Source organism: Melospiza melodia, chromosome 12 (assembly GCF_035770615.1).
Source record: "Melospiza melodia melodia isolate bMelMel2 chromosome 12, bMelMel2.pri, whole genome shotgun sequence".
NCBI classification, from domain to species: domain Eukaryota; kingdom Metazoa; phylum Chordata; class Aves; order Passeriformes; family Passerellidae; genus Melospiza; species Melospiza melodia.
The window spans coordinates 7,056,432-7,082,817 of record NC_086205.1 but is presented as its reverse complement, the minus strand read 5'-3'; the positions used below and the strand labels follow the sequence as shown (position 1 = coordinate 7,082,817).

At 41.0% G+C, this 26,386-nt stretch overlaps 2 protein-coding genes across 3 annotated transcripts in view; one reads left to right on the top strand and one right to left on the bottom strand.

Moving 5' to 3' along the window:
- Positions 1–348: 348 nt before the first annotated feature.
- SEPTIN2 (septin 2) lies at positions 349–22,492 on the bottom strand. 2 transcript variants are annotated; one of them, XM_063166597.1, is made up of 13 exons: positions 22,475–22,492; positions 20,160–20,193; positions 18,891–19,011; positions 15,636–15,722; positions 14,527–14,650; positions 9,813–9,947; positions 9,460–9,577; positions 8,122–8,223; positions 7,653–7,798; positions 6,923–7,006; positions 4,702–4,759; positions 3,352–3,455; positions 349–2,938 (listed from the first exon to the last, which is right to left on the bottom strand). In XM_063166597.1, exons 2-12 carry the CDS (start codon positions 20,166–20,168, stop codon positions 3,360–3,362), a joined length of 1,080 nt encoding a protein of 359 aa, XP_063022667.1. In that variant the 5' UTR covers positions 20,169–20,193; positions 22,475–22,492; the 3' UTR covers positions 349–2,938; positions 3,352–3,359. The 2 variants fall into 2 exon arrangements, with proteins under 2 accessions (XP_063022667.1, XP_063022668.1); XM_063166598.1 differs by lacking the exons at positions 14,527–14,650; positions 15,636–15,722; positions 18,891–19,011; positions 20,160–20,193; positions 22,475–22,492 and adding an exon at positions 13,159–13,174.
- A 116-nt stretch (positions 22,493–22,608) lies between these two features.
- HDLBP (high density lipoprotein binding protein) overlaps positions 22,609–26,386 on the top strand; it is a 39,240-nt gene continuing 35,462 nt past the window's right edge. The window contains exon 1 of the mRNA XM_063166595.1: positions 22,609–22,745. The gene's annotated coding sequence lies outside the window, so the exon portion shown is untranslated. The remainder of the gene's footprint in view (positions 22,746–26,386) is intronic.

Here is a 26,386-nt window from a genome sequence, read left to right as displayed (position 1 = left end):
TCCCACTGAAACTCCAAACCAGGCTGCCAATCACTTGCTCCCTCTTCCTCTCTCTCTCTTTTCTGCATCAGGATGGAGAGGAGAACTGGAAACACAAAATGTTGTAAGAACAATTTACTGGAAACAGCAATGAGATAAGAAAAGGAACAGTAATAGCAACCATATTAAATAACAAAAATGATACAAAAGAGAGAGAAAATGCCCACCATGGAGCCCAACCCCATCCCACTGTCACTCCAACCCTGCCCCAAAAATTAACCCTGTCCTGGCTAGAACAGGACAATATTTCAAACATACCACCACAAATTAATATTGAGTACAATAAAGAATCATAATAAACACAAAACAGCTTTTTAGCATTTTTATTACAGTTTTAGCTAATTGAAGTACACAGATTATAACAGGTTTTTGTACCAAGAACTAGTAACTTTTGCTATCAACTATAAAGCTCTGCAAATTCAAAAGTATTTTTACTCCTAATATAAAAACCATCACAACACAGTAAAAGACAAAGAACTGTGGCCAGTTCAACAAACCACCAAACAGAATTTACCTTTTGTCCCCAAGCCTTTCTGCCACTCATATTTTTTTCTTTTACCAGCAGCTTTTCTGAGAAAAGTAGTCTTGCTTTTCATGCCTTAGCACAAAACCATCCATTTCAAGACCATCTCAAGAAAAGTGAAGGAGAACCTTCAGAGACATCAGGCACACTATGAACAACTGTCCCAAAGACTTGGGAAGATGCAGTAATTAATTACCTACAATTGGCTAATGCCAAAAACTTGGTTTTTCCCATTAAATGCCAAAGCAACATACAAAAATATTTCTCCTGTTGAATTTTTAGATCATCTTTTTGATCAATTTAGATCAAACTTTTCTTTGCTTAATAATAACATGAAATGCTTTATCCTGAACAAATGTTTTAATAGATATGTAAATATTCCAAAGAAATAATTTCACAGATGGTGACCAAACAGCACTAAACAAATGGACAGTGTGCTCTTGTTCCCATGTTAAAAATAGAGAAAAAACCTTTCAACCCAATATACACAGTGAGAGTGACAAGTACAACCAGGCCCCTGTGCAGACATTTTACATTTCACAGTTTTTCTTCAAGTACAGGCTCATGGTAATAGAAATAAATAAGGTGTTGTGGAGTGTTCTCTGACAGTGCTGCTACATTACTTTGGTCCTACACCCTTTTTTGAAAAAGCAATTCAAGAATTTAGAAGCACATGTTTTTCTAACCAAGTTTTATGTGTAGAGGTTTGACAAAATGGGATTTAACTCTTCTGTGCATACAAAAAGGTTCTCATTTTCACTTTTGTCAAGGTAAGGGAAAGTCAAATGAGTTGTGTCAAAGTTTGGAAGACAGAGCTGGACATCCCCAGCTACAATGCAGGATTTTACTTCACATTTTTAGAAAGATTCAAACATAAAACAGCAGTTTCAGGCAGGTAAAAATTTCAGCTGATATTTATATTTAATCTAGCCACTGAAGCACCACTGGAATTATACATTAGCTGCAGAAATTCTATTATTTTTTCCACAGGAACATTAACAAAATTCTAAAAGTCACAGCTGCACCTGAGCTCAAAGAGCCAAAAGAAGTTGCAATTCTATCTATTTGTTTATTAGCTGCTCAGATAATGATGTTTTGTGATAGAACAGATGAAGAAATCTGATTGCTGGCTTTATCAGGAGCAGCAAACAACACAGGGTGTGTCACTGCTTGCCCTGTCAGCCACCACCTGGGCACTTGTGTTGATTATTGATTATTTGCTGCAAACACAACACAAGGAATGATCTGCAGCACAAGCCCAGCCAAGATAAAAAAGTCTCCTTTGCTACCAGGATTAAAAAAGTGATCTTGGCCTAATAAAAGGAAACAGAGTCTCTCCTGAAGTAATACTGCTGACTCCATCCTGGAGCAAGAACTTAAAATACAGTTTGCACTGATCCTGTCAGGAACAGGTCACTTTTAAAATGAGAAGTGTGCTAATATATATTTTTACTACATGTAACAGTTTACGATGCCCTAAAAAATAGTATGAAAATACTTATTAGGAATTATAGAATTTCTTACACTTTGGATGTAGGAAACACCCATGCATAGAAAACTACTCTTTGGAGTTTACCACTTTCAACAATAAAATCAGCCTTATTCAAGTTTATTTGGCTACAATAATGCCAGAAAATAGCAGGAGTGATTTGTGATGGCCTACAAGAAACTATTCAAAATTAGCTGCAACAGAGTAAGAGACTTTAGGAAAACAATATCCCTCAAGGTTAAATGTACAAGAAATAATGCCTGTCATGTAACATACAGTGTGCCTCTCACAGAGGCATCTCCTCTCCTTCCTTTTGCTAAGACACAAGGCATGCTTGAATTTTCATTTGATGTTCTGCAGAGGCCAAGGAAATCCTCTGCTGTGAGCAGAGACAGAGAAAGGGCTGCTGGTGTCACACACACATGTAAACACTGCAATATTTATAAAATTAGCCTTGCAGGGGTGCAGCCTTAGTGAGGTGACTGTTACCTGGCACTGAACAAGGGATCACTGGCAGCTGCTTACTTCTAAATGGAATACAAAGTTAAAAGTAGGGAGCTAATAAGGTATATTAAAAAAATATTACTATCTACTGCTTATCAGGCTAGAAAACTTTCAATAACTATTTAGTATCCCTAACAGGAAATTTAAAATAACCTCAAGAAAAGAAGGACTAAAAAAAAATGAAAGTCAAATGTGTATAATATATAAAAATACCAACTGACTACACGTTATGAAATACATCTCACAAGGTGTTACCACAAAACAGTCCCACATTAAACTCCACAGCAAGCTCCAGATCACATGGAAGCAAGAGGCATCCTTTTGTCCTCCACCACTGCAATCCAGCTCCAGGAGGTCTCCTGTGAGTCAGGGGGTAAAATCATCTAAAAACAAGACAGGAAAAGACCATTTCAGATCAGCAGTCTTCTCACATTAAGAAACCTGAAAGAACTGCACACATTTTATAAGTCACAAGTAAACAATGACTTCATCATGAGATTAAGAAACCTGGTTAAACTATTTCAAAGACTTCTTCCATAATTCTTACCTGGATATATTGTATTGACTTTCTGGGAAATTTTTATATGTATACACACACACCACCACACTGTTTGGTTTGACTCCAAGCCATCTAACTTTGCAAACAGCAGTTAATCTTTATAAATTAAAATTCACACTGAAACCTATGGAAACCCATTTCGTTAACATTTTTCCAAAACTTCTTAATACCAAGCACATTAGAGAGCAGCTAAAGGAGAAGCCCTTTAAGTTTATTAAGGTTATTTGAGCATCTTACCCAAGACTTTACACATGGTGCCCACTGCTGTCACCTTCTCCACTTTGCATCTGCATCTGCATCTGTGCCTGCATCCTTGCAATCATCTCCTGCATGCGACGCAGCTGGAAAAGCAGCACAGAGGAATTCTGTAGCTCACAATATAATTCTTCACTGTCATCACTCTAATTCTTATTTTTATTAAAGAGGGAATCACACATCTGCATTTTCTTTATCTGACAGGTAATGTACTCAGGTTATGGCATCTTCTTTTACTGCTCTGCATCACTGAAGAGGCTGGCATTTACTGACTGAAATAAATAGACTTTATTATTGTACTGTGGGATGGGATTTTTAAGCATCCCTAAGTGGAAGTCTCTGATGTTACATGTATAAAAATTATGGTTCTGAAGTACTGAACAAGCATTTACACTTACTAAAGTTTATCAGAAAAAAAAAAAAAAAGCAGCCTGGTTATGTCTCTCCAAACTACTCCTGTATCTGTCATCAAAAAAAAATTGTCAGGATTATTCTCCAACTCCCTTGCTAGGGATGACTGGGTGGAAGCAACTATTACAGGCAAACCATCCAGTGAGACACAAGCATGACTCAACTTGGTTGAAGCTCAGTTTTAGAGTATTGCATTTTAGAGTAACAGACTATGTTAGAAGCAGCTTTTTTAATTGAAATCAATCATCTATGAGTCCCATTAACCTCTTGCTTGTGTGGTAGATTCCCATTCATCCTGCCACGTGTGATCATGTCAGACCCTTTCCCTTCTGTCATCCACTTCTCAACAAGGCTATTAATCTCATCTACCCCAGCACAGCACCTGTTTCAGGTCTCCACTTCAGTCTTTCTGCCCACATTTTGCTTTTCATTGCACTTTTTCTAGTCTTGCCTATCTATAACCTTTATAGGTTAGAGGAACAGGAAAAGCAGCATTAGAGCTACACATTGTGAATTTGTCACAGTGGCAGAATGAAAATTTCTGTTTCATTTTTTATTTCTGACAGTTTTTACCATCATTCTCTCTTTTGCTGCAGAGCTGAACTGACTTTGTCCCAGTCTGCAGCTGTTAACTGCAGAACCTTTACTCCCAGGAGGACGATTCTCCTTGCCCAAACTGTTTTACATCCATTGCTGATCAGTAAAATGGAATCATGTTGTACCAGATTCCACTTGTCCCAAAAAATCCCTTTCCTGAGTCTCCTCCTCCTTCTGTTTTCTTAGTGAAACTTTAAATAACTTTATATTGGCATGTAACTGTTTTTCTTTTATGAATTACCAAGATCATATAAATGTTTGCTCTAAAGTAGCAACAAAACAAAAATTCCCCCATTACAAGAATATAAAGTTCTGTCTTCTTACTTCTGCTTCCTTCTCAAGCAGAATCTGGTCTTTATTCACTTCTTCATCTTCTATTTTCCTAAAATAATATTAATATTGTTAGAAACATAAAAACATTAAGGTTGGAAGATTGCTGAGTCCAAGCATTAACCCACTATTGTGTTAAGCCACTAACATGTCCCTCAGTGTTACTGTCATATTTTCTGAAAAATCCTTTTGCCAGGATTTCTTCTCCTGGGAAGCTGAGAAGCCTCAAAAAAGAATGCAAACAGTAATTATCTGATTGCTTCTCCTGTGTTTGCTGCTTTGGAATGTGGTCTGGAGATTGTTTACCAACAGGTGCATGTTTGATTGGTTTCATGTAAATTGTTTTTACTTAATGACCAATCACCATCAGTTGTGTTGGATTCTGAAGAGTCAATCAAGAGTTTTTCATTCTCATTCTTGTTAAACCTTCTGATGTATCCTTTTTCTTTCTTTAGTAGAGTTTTAGTATAACATTCTTTAACGTAATATAATATCATAAAATAATAAATCAGCCTTCTGAGAACATGGAGTCAGATTCCTCATTTCTCACCTTGTCCTGGAGACCTCACCAACTCAACAGCCCAGTGCCACATCCACAAGCAGTGTGAACACTTCCAGGGATGGCAGCACCACCACTGCCCTTGGGCAGCCTGTGCCAGTGCCCAAACACCCTTTCTGTGGAGAAATTTCTCCTAATATCAATCTAAATCTCCCTGGTGCAACCTGAGGCTGTTTCCTGTTATTGCACCACTTGTTACTTGGGAGAAGTGACTGCCTCCCTCATACCTGGCTTTATTCAAGATTTCCTACCACTTTGCTAATGGCTTTCTCCTTCTCCATGTCACAACAGGGAGGATCTACTAATGGAGCTAATCAAGTAAGTGCCATCAAACATGCAAAGCAAATAAATTGGTGTTTGTTAAAAAGTTAACAGAGAAATACATTGTAAAAAAAATCCTGTGTAAACAAAAAGAAATAAATTATTGTAAATAAATCCTGTGTAAAGAAATACATTGTAAAAAATCTGCTGTGCCCCAAAACCTCTGAGATCATTAGTGAGTACAGACAACAAACACATATTGTAAGCACTCCTGGTAGCAAAAGTGCAAGCTTGAAATAAATTCACATGAAATTCACCCTCATTTACAGTAAACCTAACTATGTTCTAGTACCATTTCAGAAATGTGAAAGGAAATGGACCACTTAACTAGAAAATATACAAAAACATGTTTTAGTTTCACATACCCCCAACTTAACAGCAACTTGAAATCCTCTAAAAATTGGATGACCTTAGGTCACATTACCTCTAAGGCCAGTTCTGGCACCTGTTGGATAAGAGGTGCCAGAACTTGGGAAGTTTGGAGATTTTACCTTGAATTTCAGAAAGCAGGATTTCAAATCAGGAGAGAAGAGGATTTTATCTTGCCTGTAGGCAGAAAACTCTAAAAGGAAAACTCTTTTTGCTGAAAACTGACCAGACATGTTACAAAATGTCTGTTAACACCTTGATGAGGAAACTTTTGCAAAATGCCCCAAAAACCCCAAAATGTGCAATTTGGAACCCTCTAGTGGCTGTGAGAAGAGATGCAGCTGAAACACCTAAACCAGGAATCGTGCAATTTCCCACAAGAACTCCCCAACTCATCTTTACAGACCCTGCTAATGTGTTGAAAAATGGGGTGTTTTACCCAGTTCTCTTCCCAGGAAAGCTGTGCCCTATCCAAGCCAGCTCAAAATAGGGCTAAGAGTTTGTGTCTGCTACTATTTATGTATGTCATGTTTAATAAAGCACTACAAAAAAGTTTGATCATCTCTTTTTAAAGCCTCTATCCAAATATTCTGGTTGAAAAAAACCTCCACACACTCTTTTTAAGATATCAGCTCTGATCTAATTTGCAGATTTTTTAAGGCATTTATCATAAACATCTGTCCTACTTAGTACCTTCAACATTCCAACCCAACCATGTTTAAGCCTCAGACCAAAGCACAGAGCTATTCCCACAATTTCCTAACCCCACCACCATCACTTCAGATTTACCAAATCGTTTTTTGTTACACTCTTTGTAAGCTGCTCAACAGAACTTGATGTTGACTGGAGTTACAAAGCTGCCTTTGGTCTACTAAATCCTAACAATGCAACGGTAGGTGAGACACAGAGAGAGCAAAATAGAAATTCAGAAGAGGAGAAAGCAGCATGCAACCATGAGATGCCAACCTGGTGCCTCGTTTGAGCCTCTCAGAGCGGAAATTCTCATAGTGAAGATCCTGGGTCACCTCCTGAAGGTCCTGCATGTGGGTGCTGGAGGAAATAAAGTAATGAACAGATAGAACATCCTTGTGTCACATCAGTTTGCTTAAGCAACTCTGGCATTCAGCACTGGCTTGGATCAATGTGCTCAGCACGCACACCCACTTAGCATACTAATTTAAAACTGATTTCAGTTCAATTGGTGCAATAAAGGACACAGAGAGGTCACCTCAGCCCTGAGAGTGCCCTGACAGAGCTGTACTCCTGGGCGAGGCCTTTGATGAATCTGAGCAGGCAAAACAGAGTAGCAAAGACCAGGAAAAAAAACAACCAGGGGGCTTTTCAGGTCTGCTCCCTTGCAAATGTATCTACTCATAGATATATTGAAATCAGCACAACTTGTTTTATGTTCAGGGGATTTGAGCAGCAAAACAACACTGCATTGGATAAAAGAAGCACACAAATCACTATTTTCACAGAATCACTGAGTAATTCAGATCAGAGAGGACCTGTGAGTCCTGTGTGGTCCAACCTCTGACTAGGCCTAGCTCAGCTAGGTCCAGGCTGCTCATGGCCTTCTCCACACAAATTCTGAATGTCCAGGCACTACACAACTGCTGCAAACCCCCAGTGCAGTGCTTGATTATCTTGGTGATTGTTTTCTAAACTCCCATGGAATTGGAATGTTCTCACTTACATTAACATGGTCCTCAGCTTCAGGAAGTCATTATGCTCTGGATTCTCCACTTCAACTACACCCCACGGGTAGAGCCGACCTCTGACTTTTTTGCCTTTTGCTTCAATGAGTTGATTGGACCCCACTACACAAAATGGAATGCTGGCCTGAAAGCCAAAAGTGCAACAATTACTTACAATAAACCAGGACAAACAACTCCAAGAACAACTCTTGTTCTGCTCAGCACTGCATATTATGGTAATAAGTTCATAATTATTTTAAATTAAAGGTGTAAAATAAATAAAAGGAACTGCTGCCACCATTTTCCAAGCGAGGGAAGCCTGGGCAGAGACACTTCAGGTGTCTCATTTCTGGGTGAACCTGAGTGACTCACTCCAGGTTGCATTGCAGCTCCTGTCCTAAAGCCATCTGAGCAGTCTGAAAAAATACAATATATTATCCATGTATATAATTATTAAACCAGTCACACCTTCAGGAGTCTGGTCTGCTCCTTAAAATCTTCATCCTCATCTGATTCAGCATCAGGCAGGTGATAAATCTTGATGCCATGCTCTTCTATTTCATCCAGAATCTGAGATTTGCAATAAAAGAAATAGATATAATGTACATGGAGAATCAGTACTTTTAAATCCTAATATAAAATTACTTAATACACAGGCTCTTAAGAAATCTGGATTTATCTTATTGATCCAAATTGCTCAGCAGGGATTTGGTTTTAAATACTATATTTCTTCATGATATTCAACAATTGCTTGCCATGGACTTTCATACAAACAACAGTGTCCACAAAACCACCATTCTTTGTGAAAGCTGTGCTTTGTTAAACCTTTGCAATTTTTTTTTTTTAATAATAATAAAGGTGTTGACAAAGAAATTATACTTGCTTTCTACAGCTTAACCTCCTTGCTCTTACATCTGAATTGCTGCTTGGGGGGTAGGGGTGGGAGTGTTTGAAAAACTGAGATATAGACACTACAAATACTTTTTTCTTCATGACTGACAGTAATGGTACCCACACCAGGAATCCATCTACCATAGACCACAAATTTTGCTCTTTAAAAAAGAATAATCTTTACTTCTGCAGAATTCTAGCACTCTAAACATACCTACTAGAGTATACTATCTATAAAGTCTTCATTTTTATTCCAGAATAACTGACAAAATCATAGTTTTCAATGCAAGAGCTAAGACTGGAGCATGCCTTTGACAAGGTAATTCTAACACTTCTTTCTGAACTTCATAGCTGTTATTAGCTCATGATGGTTTGCTGAATCCCACCTCCTCCCAGCAAATACAGCACCAAGTTCTGCATGACTGGATGTGTTAAGAGGTCTTGCCTCTGGAAGACAGAGCTGGAATGCTTTAGAAGGAGTGACATAAGGGAAGAAAAACAGCCTCACAACCAGAAACATCTCTGAAAAATCCCATTTTTTAACCATCAGAATTCTGACTGGGGAAAAAATCCATGTGCATATTATACATGCAGATGCTATCTCTGCTTTAGGATTGATTAAACAGGTAACTGAGCAATTACCATCAGCAAATGTATTTAAATATTTTTCCAAAGTTTCAAAATTCACTCAATCTAACTGTAAACATAGCCAGATTACCATTTTACAAACAACATTTGAAGGACAGTTTCTCATTTAAATACATAACAAAATATTTTACAGGATATCAAACTACATATTAAGTGATGCTACACTGTGCATGAGATTCTCTTTTCCTCAGCTAGGACAGAGCAAGGTTAATGAGAATGCCCACACTGCCACAACCAAAGCACAACACATTTCTGAAAAACACTCACCCTTTTCTTTAGTCTCTCTCTCTCCTTCAGAGAAAGTGTATCAGCTTTTGCAATCACTGGTACAATATTTACTTTGTTGTGTATGGCCTTCATAAACTCAACATCCAGAGGCTTAAGGCTAAAATTAAAATATGGAAAAATTTTATTTCTTTTTTACTCTAAATTACCAATTTATTTTCACTTTAACATAAATCTCTCTCTTTACACAGAGAGAAAGAACACAGCCAATTAATGTCAGCAGTTACAGCAGCTGCTTAAGTAATGGCAACCTGATTCTGAAAATTTAAGTCACCAGGCACAAACCAACTCTCTAAAATAAAATAATGTAAAAAAAAGGACAGAGAAACACCTACCCATGACCAAATGGAGAAATGAAGTAGAAACAGCAATGAACTCGATTATCTATGATATGCCTTCTGTTCAATCCACTCTCATCGTGCAGGTATCGCTCAAACTGCTCATCAATGTAAGAGATTATGGTCTTAAAGCTGGAAAACAAACACAGATTTGAGGAATCACACAAATTTAGGACTCCTTCAAAGGTAATGTTAAACCACTAAGATACCCTGCTGGTGAGCCAGTCTTCTGTTGGACAAAAATTCATTTACTGATTCTATAGAACAGGGAAAATAGAAGAGCACATCTTAGTATTTTCTTGGAATTCTAGAATAACAAAAAATGCATATTACATATATATGTATATAAAGATAATATATACATAACCCAACTTCAGTTCTACAACAAATTTCTCTTGGGTTAGTGTTTATATCTTGATTAGCATTAACTACACATTTTCAAGATATTTAAAGGTTCTTGTTGCAAACAGATTTAAAATCATAAATGGTTTGTTTTGGAAGGGACCTTTAAAGATCACCTATTTCCAAGCTATTGACATGGGCAGGGACACCCTCCATTAGTCCAGGGTTCTCTTGAGCACTTTCAGGGATGGGGCAGCCACAGCTCCTCTGGGTAACTGTGCCACGGGCCTCAACACCATCACTGGAAGAAAGTCTCTGCTACATCCAACCTAAATCTACTCTCTGTTTCAAACCACTGTCCCTTGCTCTGCTACTACAGGCCTTGGTATTAAGTCTCTGTCCATGTTTCCTGTGAGCCCCTTTGATATATTTCAAGTCCTCAGTAAGGTTTCCCTGGATCTTTTTCTCAGATGGAACCCCAACTCTCCCAGCCTCCTCTCCTTACTGCTGTTTTAGCCCTTGGATCACTTTTGTGGTTCTCCTGTGCACCTGCCCCAGCAGGTCCATGTCTGCCCTGTGTTAAGAGCCCAGAGCTGGATGCAGATCTCACAGGAGTGGGGCAGGACTCCCTCCCTCAGCCTGGGACACTAATGGCTTTCAGGGACTGCCTGCTCATACCCAACTTTTTTTTTATCCACCAGTGTCCTGATTCTGGCCCAGATCTACAGGAGGGGACAACTCCAGAGAGGAACAACTTATTGCAGTGTGCTGAGCCCTGGCTTTTATTTACTGGACACTGCTCATCACTAGAGAGCAGCCTCAGGCAAGGAGGAGGAAAGCAGAGCAACAGGCACCAAGGCATTCCAACTGCAACTGAAGCACTGCCACAACCTGTGCCACAAACAGCTGCCCCTACACTGAAGAAGAAATCCAAGACCAAATCAGTTTGCCTAGTGAAGGATGAAGAGGAAGCAGGAGGAAGAGGCAGGGCCAGAGATAATCACCCAATTGCTATCCTTGGTGAAAAGATTTCAGCTGCCATTTGGGGGACACCCTGGCAACCTGGCTGCTCTGGCACCAGGACGTGGTGGCCCACCACATGGAACAGATCATAGGGAAGCCAAGGAACTGGGATCCCTGTGCTGGGATGTGGGCATTGACAAGGGGATTGGGAAGAGGACAGAAACTCTCAGCTCTGGTGGTGACTTCTGTCAAGAGTGAGGGAAAGGTATTGTCTCAAGGATGATCTAATGGTGTGACCAGGCAGGTGCAAGGCCATGGAGGAAGGTATCCAGTACCTGAGAGAATTAACTCTGCTGGAGGCAATCTCTAGGGGTCCAAATAACCATCAGTCCCCTGTAGATCCTCTGAGGTCCTCTGTACACAACCCATGTGGCAGAAGTTTGTACAGAGCACATCACTGTTGTATGTCAACTTGTTGGCATTGTTGTCAATGCAAGAAGGAGAGCCAACAGTGCTTCAGGTGACCCAACTCTGGCAACATGATTACTTTTTTTCTTCCTGACCAACCTGCACATCAGCTGTGGAAAGACTGTCCAAGATTAAAAACAGATTTGAAACACTCTAGCAAACTAGAGAGGAAATGTTCCATACTCCACCAGTATGGGCCAGTCCCTGCTGCTGCTGGGAGCAAACAGCCCCATCCTCAAGGGACAGGATGTACACCACGTGGTAACCTGTGGTTTCACCTACATGGCCACAGAAAAGACATGAGGAAGTGGGATGGAAAACCCACCACTGCCTCAGCAGCAGGGGGGCAGGAGTTGACAGGAAGTACAACCACCACAGGAAATTCTTCAAGCATAAATGCAGCTCCAGCTTCCAGTGGGCAGGTCCTCAGACACAATAGAAGGGCTGATGTTACCCCTGAAGTGTAAGGCTTCAGAACACTTGCAGTACATTGATGGCATCATCATGTGGGGAAACATGGCAGAGGAAGTTTTTGAGCAAGGGGAGAAAACAATCCAGATCTTTTTGAAGGTTGGTTTTGCCATAAAACAAAGTAAGGTCAAGGGACCTGCTCAGAAAATCCAGTTATTAGGAGTAAAAAGGCAAAATAGGCATTGTCAGACTCCACTGGATATGGTGAACAAAACAGCAGCTCTGTCCCCAGTGAGCAGCAGGAATGAAGCTCAGGCTGTCCCAGGTGCTGTGGGGTTTTGTAAGGTGCATATTGCAGAGTACAGTCAGATTGCAGGGCCTCTCTATCATGTGACCCAGAAGAAGAATGATTTCAAGTGGGGTCCTGACCATCAACAAGCTTTTGAACAAATGAAACAGGAGATTGTTCATGCAGTAGCCCTTGGGCTCACAGGACAGGACATGTGGGCTTGAAGCTGAATTTCACTTCATTGAGCAATTTAATTTCCAAAATTATGGGGAAAGGCAGAAGTTGCCTTGAGGTTCAGGGGTTTGAGAGATGTGGGAAAAAGAATTACCACTGAAAACTGATTTGACCTCAAGATTAGTTCTCAGTATTTACTATAATGTAAATTTGTAAAAAGAAAAAAAAAACCAAACAAACAAACATCCAAAAGCTAAGTCAATGAAAAATTACGCGTTTAAAAAAGTCATTTAAAAATTAGGCACAGAATCTGAGAATGCTCAAGTGAATGTGGACAAGATCTAGGGGAGGGTTTTTGCTTGCACTGAAGAGTAGGTGATTTACTTTCCTAGAGTATTATTGAGAATCAAGGTCACTGTTCACTTAAAGCTCTTTCAAGCAAAATGGAAGTTAACAAAGAAATAAAAAGTATTACAAAATTGATTTCAAGTTGTGTCAAAGTTATTGCTGCCTCTTCACACTTATTGGAATTCATTCATAACACCAAGATTAAGCTTCTTCAAAATAAGAAAACAAAAAACCCCACCTCAAATTGAGCATTTCACAGGCACACAGCACACTCCCACCCCCCAGGAGAGATAAGAAATCCATGTTATTCTCCACAGATGGATGCAGAGATGCTGTGTGTGCACGTACCAGTCCCGGCAGTTGATGGCATAATCAAACTTCTTCAAAATTAGAAAACAAAAAATCCCACCTGAAATTGAGCACTTCACAGGCACACAGCACACTCCCACCCCCCAGGGGAGACAAGAAATCCATGTTATTCTCCATAGGCAGATGAAGAGATGCTGTGTGTGCACGTACCAGTCCCGGCAGTTGATGGCATAATTAAACTTCTTCAAAATTAGAAAACAAAAAAATCCCACCTGAAATTGAGCATTTCACAGGCACACAGCACACTCCCACCCCCCAGGAGAGATAAGAAATCCATGTTATTCTCCACAGATGGATACAGAGATGCTGTGTGTGCACGTACCAGTTGGTGGCATAATCAAACTTCTTCAAAATTAGAAAACAAAAAATCCCTCCTCAAATTGAGCACAGATCAAATTGAGGCAGATGAAGAGATGCTGTGTGTGCACGTACCAGTCCCGGCAGTTGATGGCATAATCAAACTTCTTCAAAATTAGAAAACAAAAAATCCCACCTGAAATTGAGCATTTCACAGGCACACAGCACACTCCCACCCCCCAGGGGAGATAAGAAATCCATGTTATTCTCCACAGATGGATGCAGAGATGCTGTGTGTGCACGTACCAGTCCCGGCAGTTGATGGCATAATCAAACTTCTTCAAAATTAGAAAACAAAAAAATCCCACCTCAAATTGAGCATTTCCCAAGCACACAGCACACTCCCACCCCCCAGGGGAGATAAGAAATCCATGTTATTCTCCATAGGCAGATGAACACATGCTGTGTGTGCACGTACCAGTCCCGACAGTTGATGGCATAATCAAACTTCTTCAAAATTAGAAAACAAAAAATCCCACCTCAAATTGAGCACAGATCAAATTGAGGCAGATGAAGAGATGCTGTGTGTGCACGTACCAGTCTTGGCAGTTGATGGCATAATCAAACTTCTTCAAAATTAGAAAACAAAAAATCCCACCTGAAATTGAGCATTTCACAGGCACACAGCACACTCCCACCCCCCAGGGGAGATAAGAAATCCATGTTATTCTCCACACATGGATGCAGAGATGCTGTGTGTGCACGTACCAGTTGGTGGCATAATCAAACTTCTTCAAAATTAGAAAACAAAAAATCCCACCTCAAATTGAGCACAGATCAAATTGAGGCAGATGAAGAGATGCTGTGTGTGCACGTACCAGTCCCGGCAGTTGATGGCATAATTAAACTTCTTCAAAATTAGAAAACAAAAAAATCCCACCTCAAATTGAGCACTTCACAAGCACACAGCACACTCCCACCCCCCAGGGGAGATAAGAAATCCATGTTATTCTCCACAGATGGATGAAGAGATGCTGTGTGTGCACGTACCAGTCCCGGCAGTTGATGGCATCCCCGTAGCCCGGCGTATCCACAACCGTCAGGCGCAGCTTCACTCCCCTCTCCTCAATTTCCACTGTGGAGGCCTCAATCTGCACCGTGCGCTCAATCTTATCTGCAAAACAACAAACTGCATCCTGCACAGCCCAGCCTGACACCACGGCACCCTGAGGTCAGCTCCAAAAATCAACTGGCAGAGAAAACAGCAAAAAGATTATTCTATCTGTTGCATTCTAAGCCTGATTACAAAAAGGCTCAGCACATTAATTCCTTCAGCGTTATTAGAGGACTGAGTATGAGATTCCATCATTTTCTTGAAAATAACATCGAAATTAAGGCAAAAGGAACTGGGACAAAACCATCAGTAATGGGAGAACAATATAAAATTGTATGTAATGGATTTTTTCTCAAGGCTGGAAGTAATAAGTAGCATCAGCTAACATGATAAAATTTCACAACATTAACACAAATTCCTACGTGTTACAACATTAACACAAATTTCTATGTGTTAATACAAATACACATCATTTCCCCTCTATTTCTATTTTACAAGAGACAAGAAACAACTGTTGATCTATATAAAGCCATTCATTCAACAGGCAGCAAAAAGACAAAAATTGCATCTTTTATCTTATTACAATGTTCTCTTTTGCTGGATTATTTCATACCTTGATAACAACAAAAATAGGACAAGAAGATGAAGAATAGGAAGTGAAGTTCTCATTCACTAAATATCAATCTAAAGTAAATGAAATAAGGTGCAAACAGGCATAAACAATTCATATGTTTGCAAATGCAACAGATTAAAAACTAAATAAATTCTCTGATTGTTTTAGTTGATTGCTTATCTTAGTGTGAGACAAAGAATGTTTTTATGCAAAAGAAGGGATAAAATTTCTAGGTGTTAATACAAATACAAAGACTAAATAACAAAAACCTGATAGACATCCTGGGTGCAGAGGAAAATGGTTTTATCAAACAGCTCAAGTGTCAGGAAATGCATTAGAAACTACAGGAGCTGGAAATCACTGCTGGCTTTTACCACAACTCAAAGATAAATGCATTCAACTCCAAAAACCATTGAGCAAAGATGTATTTACCAGCAGCTCCTGGGATTATCCTTTCTGGGTAGAGATCTGTCAGGAAGAGGCTGTTTATTAATGTAGATTTTCCTAATCCAGATTCACCTGTGATTCAATAGAAAGATAAATTCAAAATATTTACATAAATAATTTCAGGAGTATCTGACAGTATTACCTGACTATAGATTTTTTCATATTTCTTTCACAGTAAGAATTTACATATTTTTAATTTTGAATTAGCCAAGTTTACACAAAAAGGTTGAAAAACAATTTTTACATCTTGGCTTTGTAATGCACTTTCCCAGAGCTCTCACTGATGATCTGTAATTAATGCTGCTAGACAAGTGGAGTTGTGACCCATTTAGATTTAAGATTTCCCATTTCATGTCTCCTGATTTCTTAAGACAAGCTTTTCTGTTATCAGTCCAGAATGTGAAATATCATACCCAGTGAGAAGCTCTATCCTGTCAAGGCTTTATCATCAATTTAAACACTGAAAAATCCATTGCTGAACTTCTGTACAGCCAGGCAACATAAAATGGGATTTATTTCTGTTTTTTAAGCCAGTATGGCAAACAAGAATTCAAAGCAAGAGGAATGTGGCCACTGAGCAATTTTATATGAACTAGAGGATTACCAAATTGTACTCTAAGTATATTTTTGTTCTAGAGATACTGATGGCCACGAGGAAAATTCAGACTCATTAGATATCAAGATTTTAATCAAAACAAATGTTTCTAGCATAAAAAAGAGTAGCAAATTGAAATGCTCAGTACTTGAGTTTACTGAAGAGATATTTTTCTAGAATTTTAGTTTTATTTCAGGTGTTGATAGTTAAATTTAAAAAAATAAATTTTAAAAAATGATGGGCCACAGAATGTCTGAGTAACACTGCAATATGAATCAGACAAAAACATCTGAAAAACAGGAAAAAAAGGACAGAAATTGTTTTGAAATGAAGATTTGAGGAGGAGCTGCCAGTTTTTAATGCCTTTGATTTGAAGATCAGATTGTGCCAGTGCAGCCTGCACCAGTGAAGGTGACACACACCCAGAGTAACTCAGCAGTCACATGGAATTATTTCAGCAAAAGTATGATTTCATCCAGTGCCACATTCCACTGTCTCAGTAAGGGTAAATATTACACATAAATCAGTTTTCATAGTCACTGTCAATGATTATGTTGGCTACAGTAGTTAAGTGACTTTTAAGTGAAATAACTATTTAGATGAAGTCATAGCTTAATAATGAGAAGGAACATAAAAATAAACACAAGTGACTGGGATTTCTTGGGGAGCAACACAGCCAAGCAGGCAAATTCTTATAAACTCCAGCTCATATTTTCAGACACCACAGTAAACAACAGCAGGGGAAAAAACATAACCAAAAGCTGTGTAAAAAAGCAAAATCATTGATTAGGATTCTGTCAGCACAGGCAGCTTGTAAAGTATTATCCTGCTCAGGAATGAAGGAGGATGGCAACTTGATGAAAAATGAGAGTTCAGAACAGGCACTGTGACACAGCCCAGAAAAGAACATACTTAAACTCCATGCATATTTGAAGAGAAAGCATTCACATTCCAAACTGTTGAAATAACCAACAATTTAAAGCACAGTTTATTTTATCTTACATCAGCTGCCTCCCTCTGCTAGTGTGGCTTAAATACCACTCCAAATTTTCAATGAAATTATTTTTTTTCCAAGTCCTCTTCCTTTAGTTTTTATTTACCCCTTAAAATATTGGCAGGCAACAACAGTAAAGTTCCACTTCACTCCAACATGGGTGGATTAATTCTCTTTCTGTTACTCTTACACCACATCATTTCCCCTCTACTTCTATTTTACAAGAGACAAGAAACAACTGTTGGTCACTATAATTTTACATTGCTCTCTTCCAGAACTGTTTTACGTGGCAGAATTTGCAATTAGGATTCAATCAGATCTGGAAGTTTAGAGGAAGCAGATCTTTTCTTTCTCAAAACTGTTCACACTTTTAGGATCACTGAACAGTAAATTCTGAAGAGTCAGAGTAGACAGAATAATTTGAAGCAGCTACTTATAGTTTGGTTTTACTCTTGGATTTTATGAGATATTCTTTATGGTATCAACCAAATCAAAACCAGTGAAACATACAGTAAAAAACTACAATAAAATTCTAGGAACACAAAGATAAGGGCAAACTCTGTACAACACTGAAGAACAAAATACAGAAGTAGGACAAAAGCAGTGCTAGGGCTGTCATTTGGCAAAACTAATGAAAGGTTTGAGGACAGGCTCTCCCTGTAACTACTGAAATCCAAAACCATTAAGAAGTCAAACACCTCCTATCATCATCACTATCTCACCTCTCCTGCTCATTCCCACTGTGATCTCTCTTAGGCAAATCCAGCACATAAATGGGATTTATTTCTTGTGGGGCCAGGTAATGAAGAGCCTAATTCTATTAGGGTACTTTTTGTAAAAGCCTATTTAAAAGCAAGAATTACAGAGTTCAAACACCAAAACTCACAAATTATGGCTCACAGAGAGACAGAGAAAACACCCAAGTCTATTTGAATTGGGAGTCTATTTAATTTTCAAGAATAATTTTCAACCCATTTCTCAAACGATCAAGGTATTTCTGCAGACATCAGATTTTTTATCAACACTCCCAGATTTTTTATCACGACTCCCAATGAATTATCAAATAGAATAACACTTCAGGTTACAGCTGCTAACATAAAATCATGATTAAATTAAAAAATAACAGCTCACACCAAAACCAACTGATCCAATTCTCAGTCTTTCTCACTCTTTTACAAGAGTATTTGGAAGGTTGAAAAGACTAGAGGTCAGATTGTTTTGAACTAAAGAAGTATAAACAACATTTTAAATAGAATGGCCTGCTTAATAGAAGTCTCTTAATCAAAACACACAAATGAACTAAGACAGTATTCAAATGCAAAACCAGTTTTAAATTATATTTGAAATGGAGTGCTGGAATCCTGCAAGACAGGGTGAAGGAAGGAAGGAAGGAAGGAAGGAAGGAATGGTTGCTGGAGTGCACAATAAACTTTCTTCACCCACAAACTTATTAATGTATTCAAGCATGGTTTTAATGTGGTAAACAACTGCTGCAAGAATCAACAAGATAGAAAAGAAAGCTAAATGCAACAGTAAAGGAAAGTTTTGATGCAAGCTGAAGCCTTAGAATAGTGTAAGTAACATTTGTTTTAACTTCAAATTCCCTGTGAGCAGCTAGTAATTGTGAGGAAAACTACAAAATTTTTCTTACCAACCACCATCAGAGTAAATTCAAACCCCTTTTTCACAGACTTTCGGTGAACCTGGTTGGGAAGGTTTGCAAATCCAACATAGCCAGGAGTTTCTGGATTGGTGAATTGAGCAGGCTGTTGCTACAAATGAAATTAAAAAAAAAAATAAAATAAGACTATAAGAAGCAACCAGTCAAGATTTAGAAGTCTGTATAACTGCTTTCCTAACTTAACTCAAAAGGTTTGAAGCTATGGGACAGAGAGGAAACCACTCAGAGGTTCCTAATACTCAATGGTTTCACAGGGAAGTGCAGAACAACTACATTGACCTAGAGCTTAAAAAACAAAACTTCACTTGTTCAGATATCCAGCCAAGATCACTTGAAGTGAAACAGAAACAAAATCCCAAATAATTATTTATCAAAGCATGACAAAGTATGAGTTGTGGGCACTAATAACTTTTTGAACAGGCTTCACACACAGTTAAAATAAAATAGTTTTCTATGGATGGAATAAAAAGATGACCATTCCTGATCCATTTTTAGCACATCCAAAGCAAAACCCTGAGCAAGCTGTGAAGTGAAAGCCATTGGCTGGAGGTGCTCTTCAGAGAGCTCTCTTCAGGTGTGGGGAAGGGGAATTTACACAACAGAATGCTCACTCTGCTATAGATATGGCAGAGAAATCTTTCCATCTCTTAGTTCCCTCTTCAAACACATCACTCAAACATCCTTTATCACTCATTTCTCTCCAATAAACCAACATGGGTGTTTTACCCATCATAGCAAATGCTAGGGGCCAAGAATGAGATGAATCCCAGCATGACAACAATATTTTAGGTTATAATATTTTAAATGAAGGGTTTTATTGGAAAACCAGTTGATTCTATCAGTAAAGAAAGCAATTAAACCTAAACCACCATTTTCTTAAATGATTGCAGAAAGGCAGTTTCAGTGGAGATGCACCAGGGAACTTTTATCCAACTCTGACCAAAGAGTTTTAGTTAACTGCAGAGATTTATATTTATATTTATATTTATATTTATATTTATATTTATATTTATATTTATATTTATATTTATATTTATATTTATATTTGTATGAAACTACTTTAATCTATGTCTTACATCCCTGATCTTTCAATATTGTGTCTCCCATAGCCAGGAAATTTTGAATACCCTTCATCATCAAACAGATGCAAGTTGCACAGTTTGTCATTGAGGATTAATATTTCAAAACAAAAAATGTATTTCCCATTGTTGCATTGGAAGACAGAAATGTTGTTCTTACCTTGGACATTTTGAGGCAAGGAGAGGAAAAAAATCTGAAAAAATAATAATGTTTATCAGCTTATTAAAAGTTGTATGAGGAAAAAACTCACCTACAAACCAGTGTAATATTTGCTGTTGCACAATAAATTGAAAAAGGAGCATCCCTGACTGGCTGTCCAGACTCTGAAACAGACTCAGATTCTTGACAGGGCACAAGTATTTGACTTTTCTGTACTAACAAGGGGCAGAATTTTCAGCTACAATTGCTCCTATAAATGCAGTCAGACAAGAAAATCAACCAGCATGAATGTGGGGTGCTGAAGGCAGCAGATGTGTGACAAACCATCCTGAAGCCCTCAAAGTCCACATCCTTTCTGAAAACTCACCAAACCAAACACCTTGCTAAAAACACCTTGTTCTTTAGAGAAAAGTTTCTTCAAAGCCAAAAAACCACAAAACCCTAACTCATGTATTATTTTTCTTTTCAAGCCTCTTTGTCCTCAACATTTCCATCCGTGCTTGAGTGTTTTGTAAAGAGCTCACAGCTTCAAAATGAAACTTTTTCTCTTTTTCTCTTCCTCTTTTATCTAGATGCTTGCAAACTCAGTCATTCTACCTCCTGTTTACCAGCATAAAATTTTCATATGTAGCTGTATGTGAAATATAAAACAGGCACCAAAAAATGTTTAAAGATATCTTATCTAACACTTCTGTGCAAAAAATCTCTTAACAAAGCCTCACCAACCACTAGCTTGCATGATTTCAGGAGAACATGTGATTTACTGTGGCAACATAAAAATGCCTGCATATGCTGGATCTGCAAGTGATAAAGAGCTCAATTCCCCTTTCCAGTCCCTCCCCTGGCTCACCCTGTTACCACAAGGTATCAGTTCCCACTCCCAAAGCTCTCAGCCACCTCTTACCGAGCTCACTCACACTTTATTTCCATGGATTTGAAATTATCACCAATAATTCTTTCCATCTTCCAAGCAGATTTTGTCAGCAAGCTCAATTTGTGTGAAATTACACCAAACTGCTTCAATTTGCAGCATCCTTCAGTCTGCTTCTCCCAGCAAAGAGACATCTTGGAACCAAAACAAGCTGCCCAGTGTTAGACAGCAGAACCCCAACTTTTTGTACCTTGCCAGGCACAAGGTAAAGTTGTTCCAGTGTGGGGATGATTTCCAGGATTTTCTTCTCAAAGCTACCATATAGTATGTTTACACGATTTTAACCTCATTTGGGTTTGATGGGAGTTACAGACTGAAGATGTTAAACTTTGAAGCAGTTTGGTGTCCTTTCTCATGAAGCCCAATTTGCTGAGAAAAATCTGGCACCCAGGTTACTGGCACGAAATAAAAACTGGATAACATGGTTCTCAAGTGAAATTGCAAGATAAAAATAAAATCTAGTATCTGCAACATCTGCATTTCAGTCCACAGAACAATCTATGACTTGTGATGTATTCAGCTAGTGAAGAACTTGAGCCTGTTATCATGTGAGATTGCTCTGATAGCAACTCTTCCTTCCAAGAGTGTTTCCTGCCCAGTGATGTCATTGATTCCTGCTTAAGCATTCTCCATGAGAGGTTCTCAATGCCAAACAAAACCAGATCCTGCTGGAACACAGAGGAACATTCTTTTAATTTGTGAGACTTGTCTGTCACCCAACTATTTCTCAGAGGAGGGCTAAGAGACGAGGAAAGTTTCTCACAGCTACTGAGGAAACGAAGCGGCGAGCAGAGTTATGCAGACGGCTCCAGCTACATTATGTTTTAACCCAGAAAACAAGCACAGAAACTTTCCAGGAATGATGTTTCCCACAGCGTTCCCGCCAGGTCTGAGCGCTCCCACACAGGCGGGAGCACAGCCGAACCCGAAGGCCAAGGCCCGCAGACCCGAGCCCAGGGCAGCGCACGGGGGGCTGCGGGCTGACATCGGGGTTCGGGTGCATGGAAGCAGCCCAGACTTTCTCGGGAGCTGGTCGGACATGTTCCTCACCCTCCGGTCTCTACAGCGCGGTGGAGTTTTCTACGAGAGCGCGTTCAGAAGGGACTGCCTTGCCCGCCGCGGGAGGGGCGCCCGCCCGGGGGTCCCATGGCGGCCACACGAGCACCAAGTCCCGCGCTGGGAGGGCTCCTCACACCTCCCCAGCACCGCCCGCAGCGCGCATCGTCCCGCTCCCTCCTCGCCATCACCCCATCTCAACCAAACCCCTCACGTTCAGGGGTCCGTCTAGAAAAGGCAGAGCCCTTCGCAGCGCCGCTGCCCGCCGTGCCCCCTCCCGCCCGGTGGGACCCCGCGCTCCCGGGGCGGGGCAGGGTCCCTCCCTCACCTCAGCGCCTCCCGCAGCCGCCGGCCCCGAGCTCCGCTCCCGCGCGCGCACGGCCGGCCGAGGGGGCGGGGCCGCCCCGCCCCAGGCCACGCCCCCCGGGCGGCGCAGGGCCCCGCGCGCACGCGCGCGCCCCGTCCCCATAGCAACCCGCTGGGACGGGGCGGGGCCGCCCGCATGTTGTAGGTCACGCACATCCCCTCTGCTGCACCAAGATGGCGGCCGGGCCGTCGGCCTCGTACCCAGCCTAGGCTTCGCTGCGGGCCGACTAGAGGTAACGGCGGGCCCGGCGCGGGAGGGCGGGAGCGGGAGCGCCTCCGGTGAGCGGGAGGAAGGCGCGGGCTCGGCGCTGTGAGCGGGCTCTTTCTGTCGCCTGCAGCAAGATGGCGGCAGCGGGGAGAAGGGCGGCGGGCGGGATGTGCAGCAGCGCCCGGCCCCGCTCTATGGTCGCGGCCGCTGCCATTGGCGCAGCGCGGGCCACGTGCCGGCCGCGCGCCCCGCTCCGAGCCGGGGTCCCGCTCCGCCGCCCCGGGCCCCGCGCCGCCGGCAGCGCCGCCCGCGGGCGGACAAAAGCCATGAGTCATGTCCCGCTCCCTTCCCCCGCGGGAAGGGGCCGCGGCTGGGCCCTGCCGCGCTCCGGGGATCGCTTTCCCCGCCTTCGACCTGCCCTGTGTCCCCCCTCCCCAAGGGCAGCGGGCTCCATCCCCGGTGCTCCCCAAGGCTGGGGATGCGCCAAGGGCCGCGCTGGGGGAGGGCTGTGGCCTCACCTGTGACACTGCAGGTAGCGTCAGCCGCCTCTGGGCATGATAGCAGCGGAAATTCAGCCTCTGCTGACCTGCTCTCTGTGCCTGCAGTGTGGTTTTATTTCGGGTTATTTATAGGCCGGGATGATCCAGCAGCCCCGAAGAGGGTTAAGTACGGGGTGATGATGATTCTTGAGCTATAGCTGAAATGGTACATGAGAAATAGCATTTCCCGTGATGGCTTTCCCCAAACAGTAGGGGAGGTTTCATAACTGGAAGGCACAATTTCTTCCAGTGAGAGACAAGAAGCAGGAGAGGAGATTGTGCTGGGGATATTGGTAATATAGAGATCAGTTACCTTGTAAGATAAAGCAAGAGCTTTGAATTAACTAAATTTAGAATTCGAAACATTCTCAGTTCTGTGCTTGTGAAGTTAAGATTGGTGACATTCAGTCTCAAGGTGTTTGAAGAATAATTTCTTGTCTTATCCTGTTGTGTAATGGCAGAGAAAAAAATCTGCACACTCATATGTGCTGCATTGCTTTGTCACATCTCTTCTGTTCAGTAAGGCAAGTGAAGCATCTGCCTGGTGAATTATTCCCCATTTTTCCTACTGGTTCTATTCTGACAATTGTCTTCAGTTAGAAGACAACAAATAGTAGATTTGTGCAGGGGTTTTTCCCCCAAACCTGAATTGGAAGTGGTGTTTCATATATTGTTTCATATGTGGGCTGGGCATCCCTCTGTGTGGTAAAGGAAGATAAATCAGAGGTGAAGCAGGAAAGGAAGCAATAACCTGATGTGTATCTGCTAAAGCTCTGTGTTTGAGTAGGAGCTGCCAGTTTTTCTAACCCTTTTTTCTAACCCTTTGCCTGTTTAGATTCAAGCTGTTTACAAAAAAAAAAAAAAAAAACAGTCTTCCTATTTGTACATGGATTCTCATAAAGCATGGCCCAAATCATAGGCAGAGCCATCCACAGCTAAAGCACACAACCTTTTCCAGCAAGGTCCACAGTATGGTTTTACAGGGATCAGAATGACAGGCACAGGAAGAGCTCTCTCTAGATATGAAACAGTAACTGGTGGGATGTGACTGCAGGGTGGCAGAGGCAGTGTCACCCGCCAGCCTGAGCTTTGCCACTGCTGCTAAGCTAGTCCAGATCATTCTCAAAGGACAATTTTCCAAGTGGCTTCTATAAGAAACACTTAAAGATTGCTCCAGGGTTTTTCTATGTAGCTCATTCTGCTGTGTCCACAGTTGGCAGTGTGATACATGCTCCTGTCTCCTCCTTTGCTGCAAGTTAAGCTGATTTTTTTTCTGTTGGCTTATTTTTCCTCTCTTCCCCAGTTTTGCCTGATAGGGTGGGAAAAAAAAATGACATTTCTTCTTATGATTTTGAAGGTTATTCCCTATTTTTTCATTAGTCTCACTTACCTAGACTGGGATGAGGAAGGAGGTTTCCCCTTGAACTGGAATTTGAGCATAATGTTGTTGTTGGTTGTTGCACAGCTTAATGGCAACAATAATAATTTGATTTTGGTAGGTTAGGGGAGGTTATTCTTAGTCAAGTAGCTGTTCTTTTTCCAATTAACATTAGGCTACCTCTGAAGGTAGATGAGAGCTTTGTAACCTTGGGCTTTCCATAGCTCTTACCTGAGTGGGAGCCATCCCAGACAAGGCAAACTGTGCACTTTGCACCTTTTTAATGAAAATTGGGGTGTTTCACTGGTTACAGTATTTCAGGTGATACTGCCTGTTCCAAAGCATGTGTTTCTTTTTGTATACAGAAGCTTGTTAAGCTGGTACAAATACACTTAGGGTTGTGCTGCAGTGAAAATTTGGGTAATTCCTCCAATCAGATGGTCAGAGTAGTCAGCAGTGGCACTGGGACCAGTCCAGAGCATTCAAACTGAATGCAGCTGTGTGGTTACAATCACAGGATCTTGTAGGGTGAGAAATACCTCCAACATCATTAAGCCCAACCCTTCCCCAGCACTGCTGTGTTCAGCACTGACCATTCCCACATCCAAACATCTCAGACCCTTCCAGGGATGGTGGCTGATGCTGCTTCCCAATATCCAATTTAAACCCTCCCTTATGAATGAATTAATGAATGGTTCTTTTACCATAACTGGGAGGCTTTTGTTAATTCCAGTGGTGGGTTTCTGTACAGTATCATACTTATGTGAAAATGTTTCTCTTTGAAAAAAAAAAAAAAAGTCACTCAACAATGGTTCAATTTTGTTTTGTATTCAAGAATTCTACAGAAGGAAATCCTCAGGCCTGTATTGTGCAGAGCTTGTAAAATAAAGCTCAGAGTGAAATAATGAGACTGGCAAGTGTTCCCATGGGTGTTTTGAACCCTAAGGGGAATGTTGTTACAGTCTTGACAAAGATATTCAGAATAGGGGAGGCTTCCCCATCCCTGGAAATGTTTAAGGCCAGGTTGGACAGGACTTGGAGCAGCTTGGCCTAGTGGAAGGTTCCCTTCCATGACACAGGGTGGAATTGGATGGTGGTCAAGGTTCCTTCCACCCCAGACCAATCTGGGATTCTGGGATTCTGTGCACCACTGAAGAAGTTGCAGCAGGGTTTTTGAAGCAGGCTGAGAAAGGTGTGTTCACCCAGGAGGTAACAAGCCTGACTTGTCCAGGAGCATGGTGCTGAGAGGCCCAGGGCCTGCAGAACTTCTGCAGCATGAGTCTGTGCAGAAATTAAGTCGGTGTTATTGTATTAAAATATGAAAACAGATCAAGAACAGACAGGAAAATAAACCCCAGCTGCAGGATGAAGTCTCTGTTCCTCTTCCTAATTACCCTACCTTTGAAAGCAGAATGCTATTGTGTAGCTTGTTGGGCTTTGCTCATGTTTTTTTATTTTTCTTATTGTTTTTTTCTAGGCCTTTGGTCCAGAAGCTGTTCCTGCAGGGTGTGTGGTGTTGATTGTGGCTGTAAGGCTGCATTTGGAGTGGGAGGGAGGGCCCTGGTCAGGAGGGCCTCTTGGGGAAGGGATTGCAGAGGACTCAGGACACCTGCAGGTGCTCTCTGGCCTTCAGGTGTTCATGCTGGACTGGTGATTAAGTCAAGAATCTAGAGCTTGTTTCAAGAGCTCTTTCCATTTTAGAAATTCCTAGCTTTAGAAGAACAATTTTGGGTTACTAGCTTATCCTGG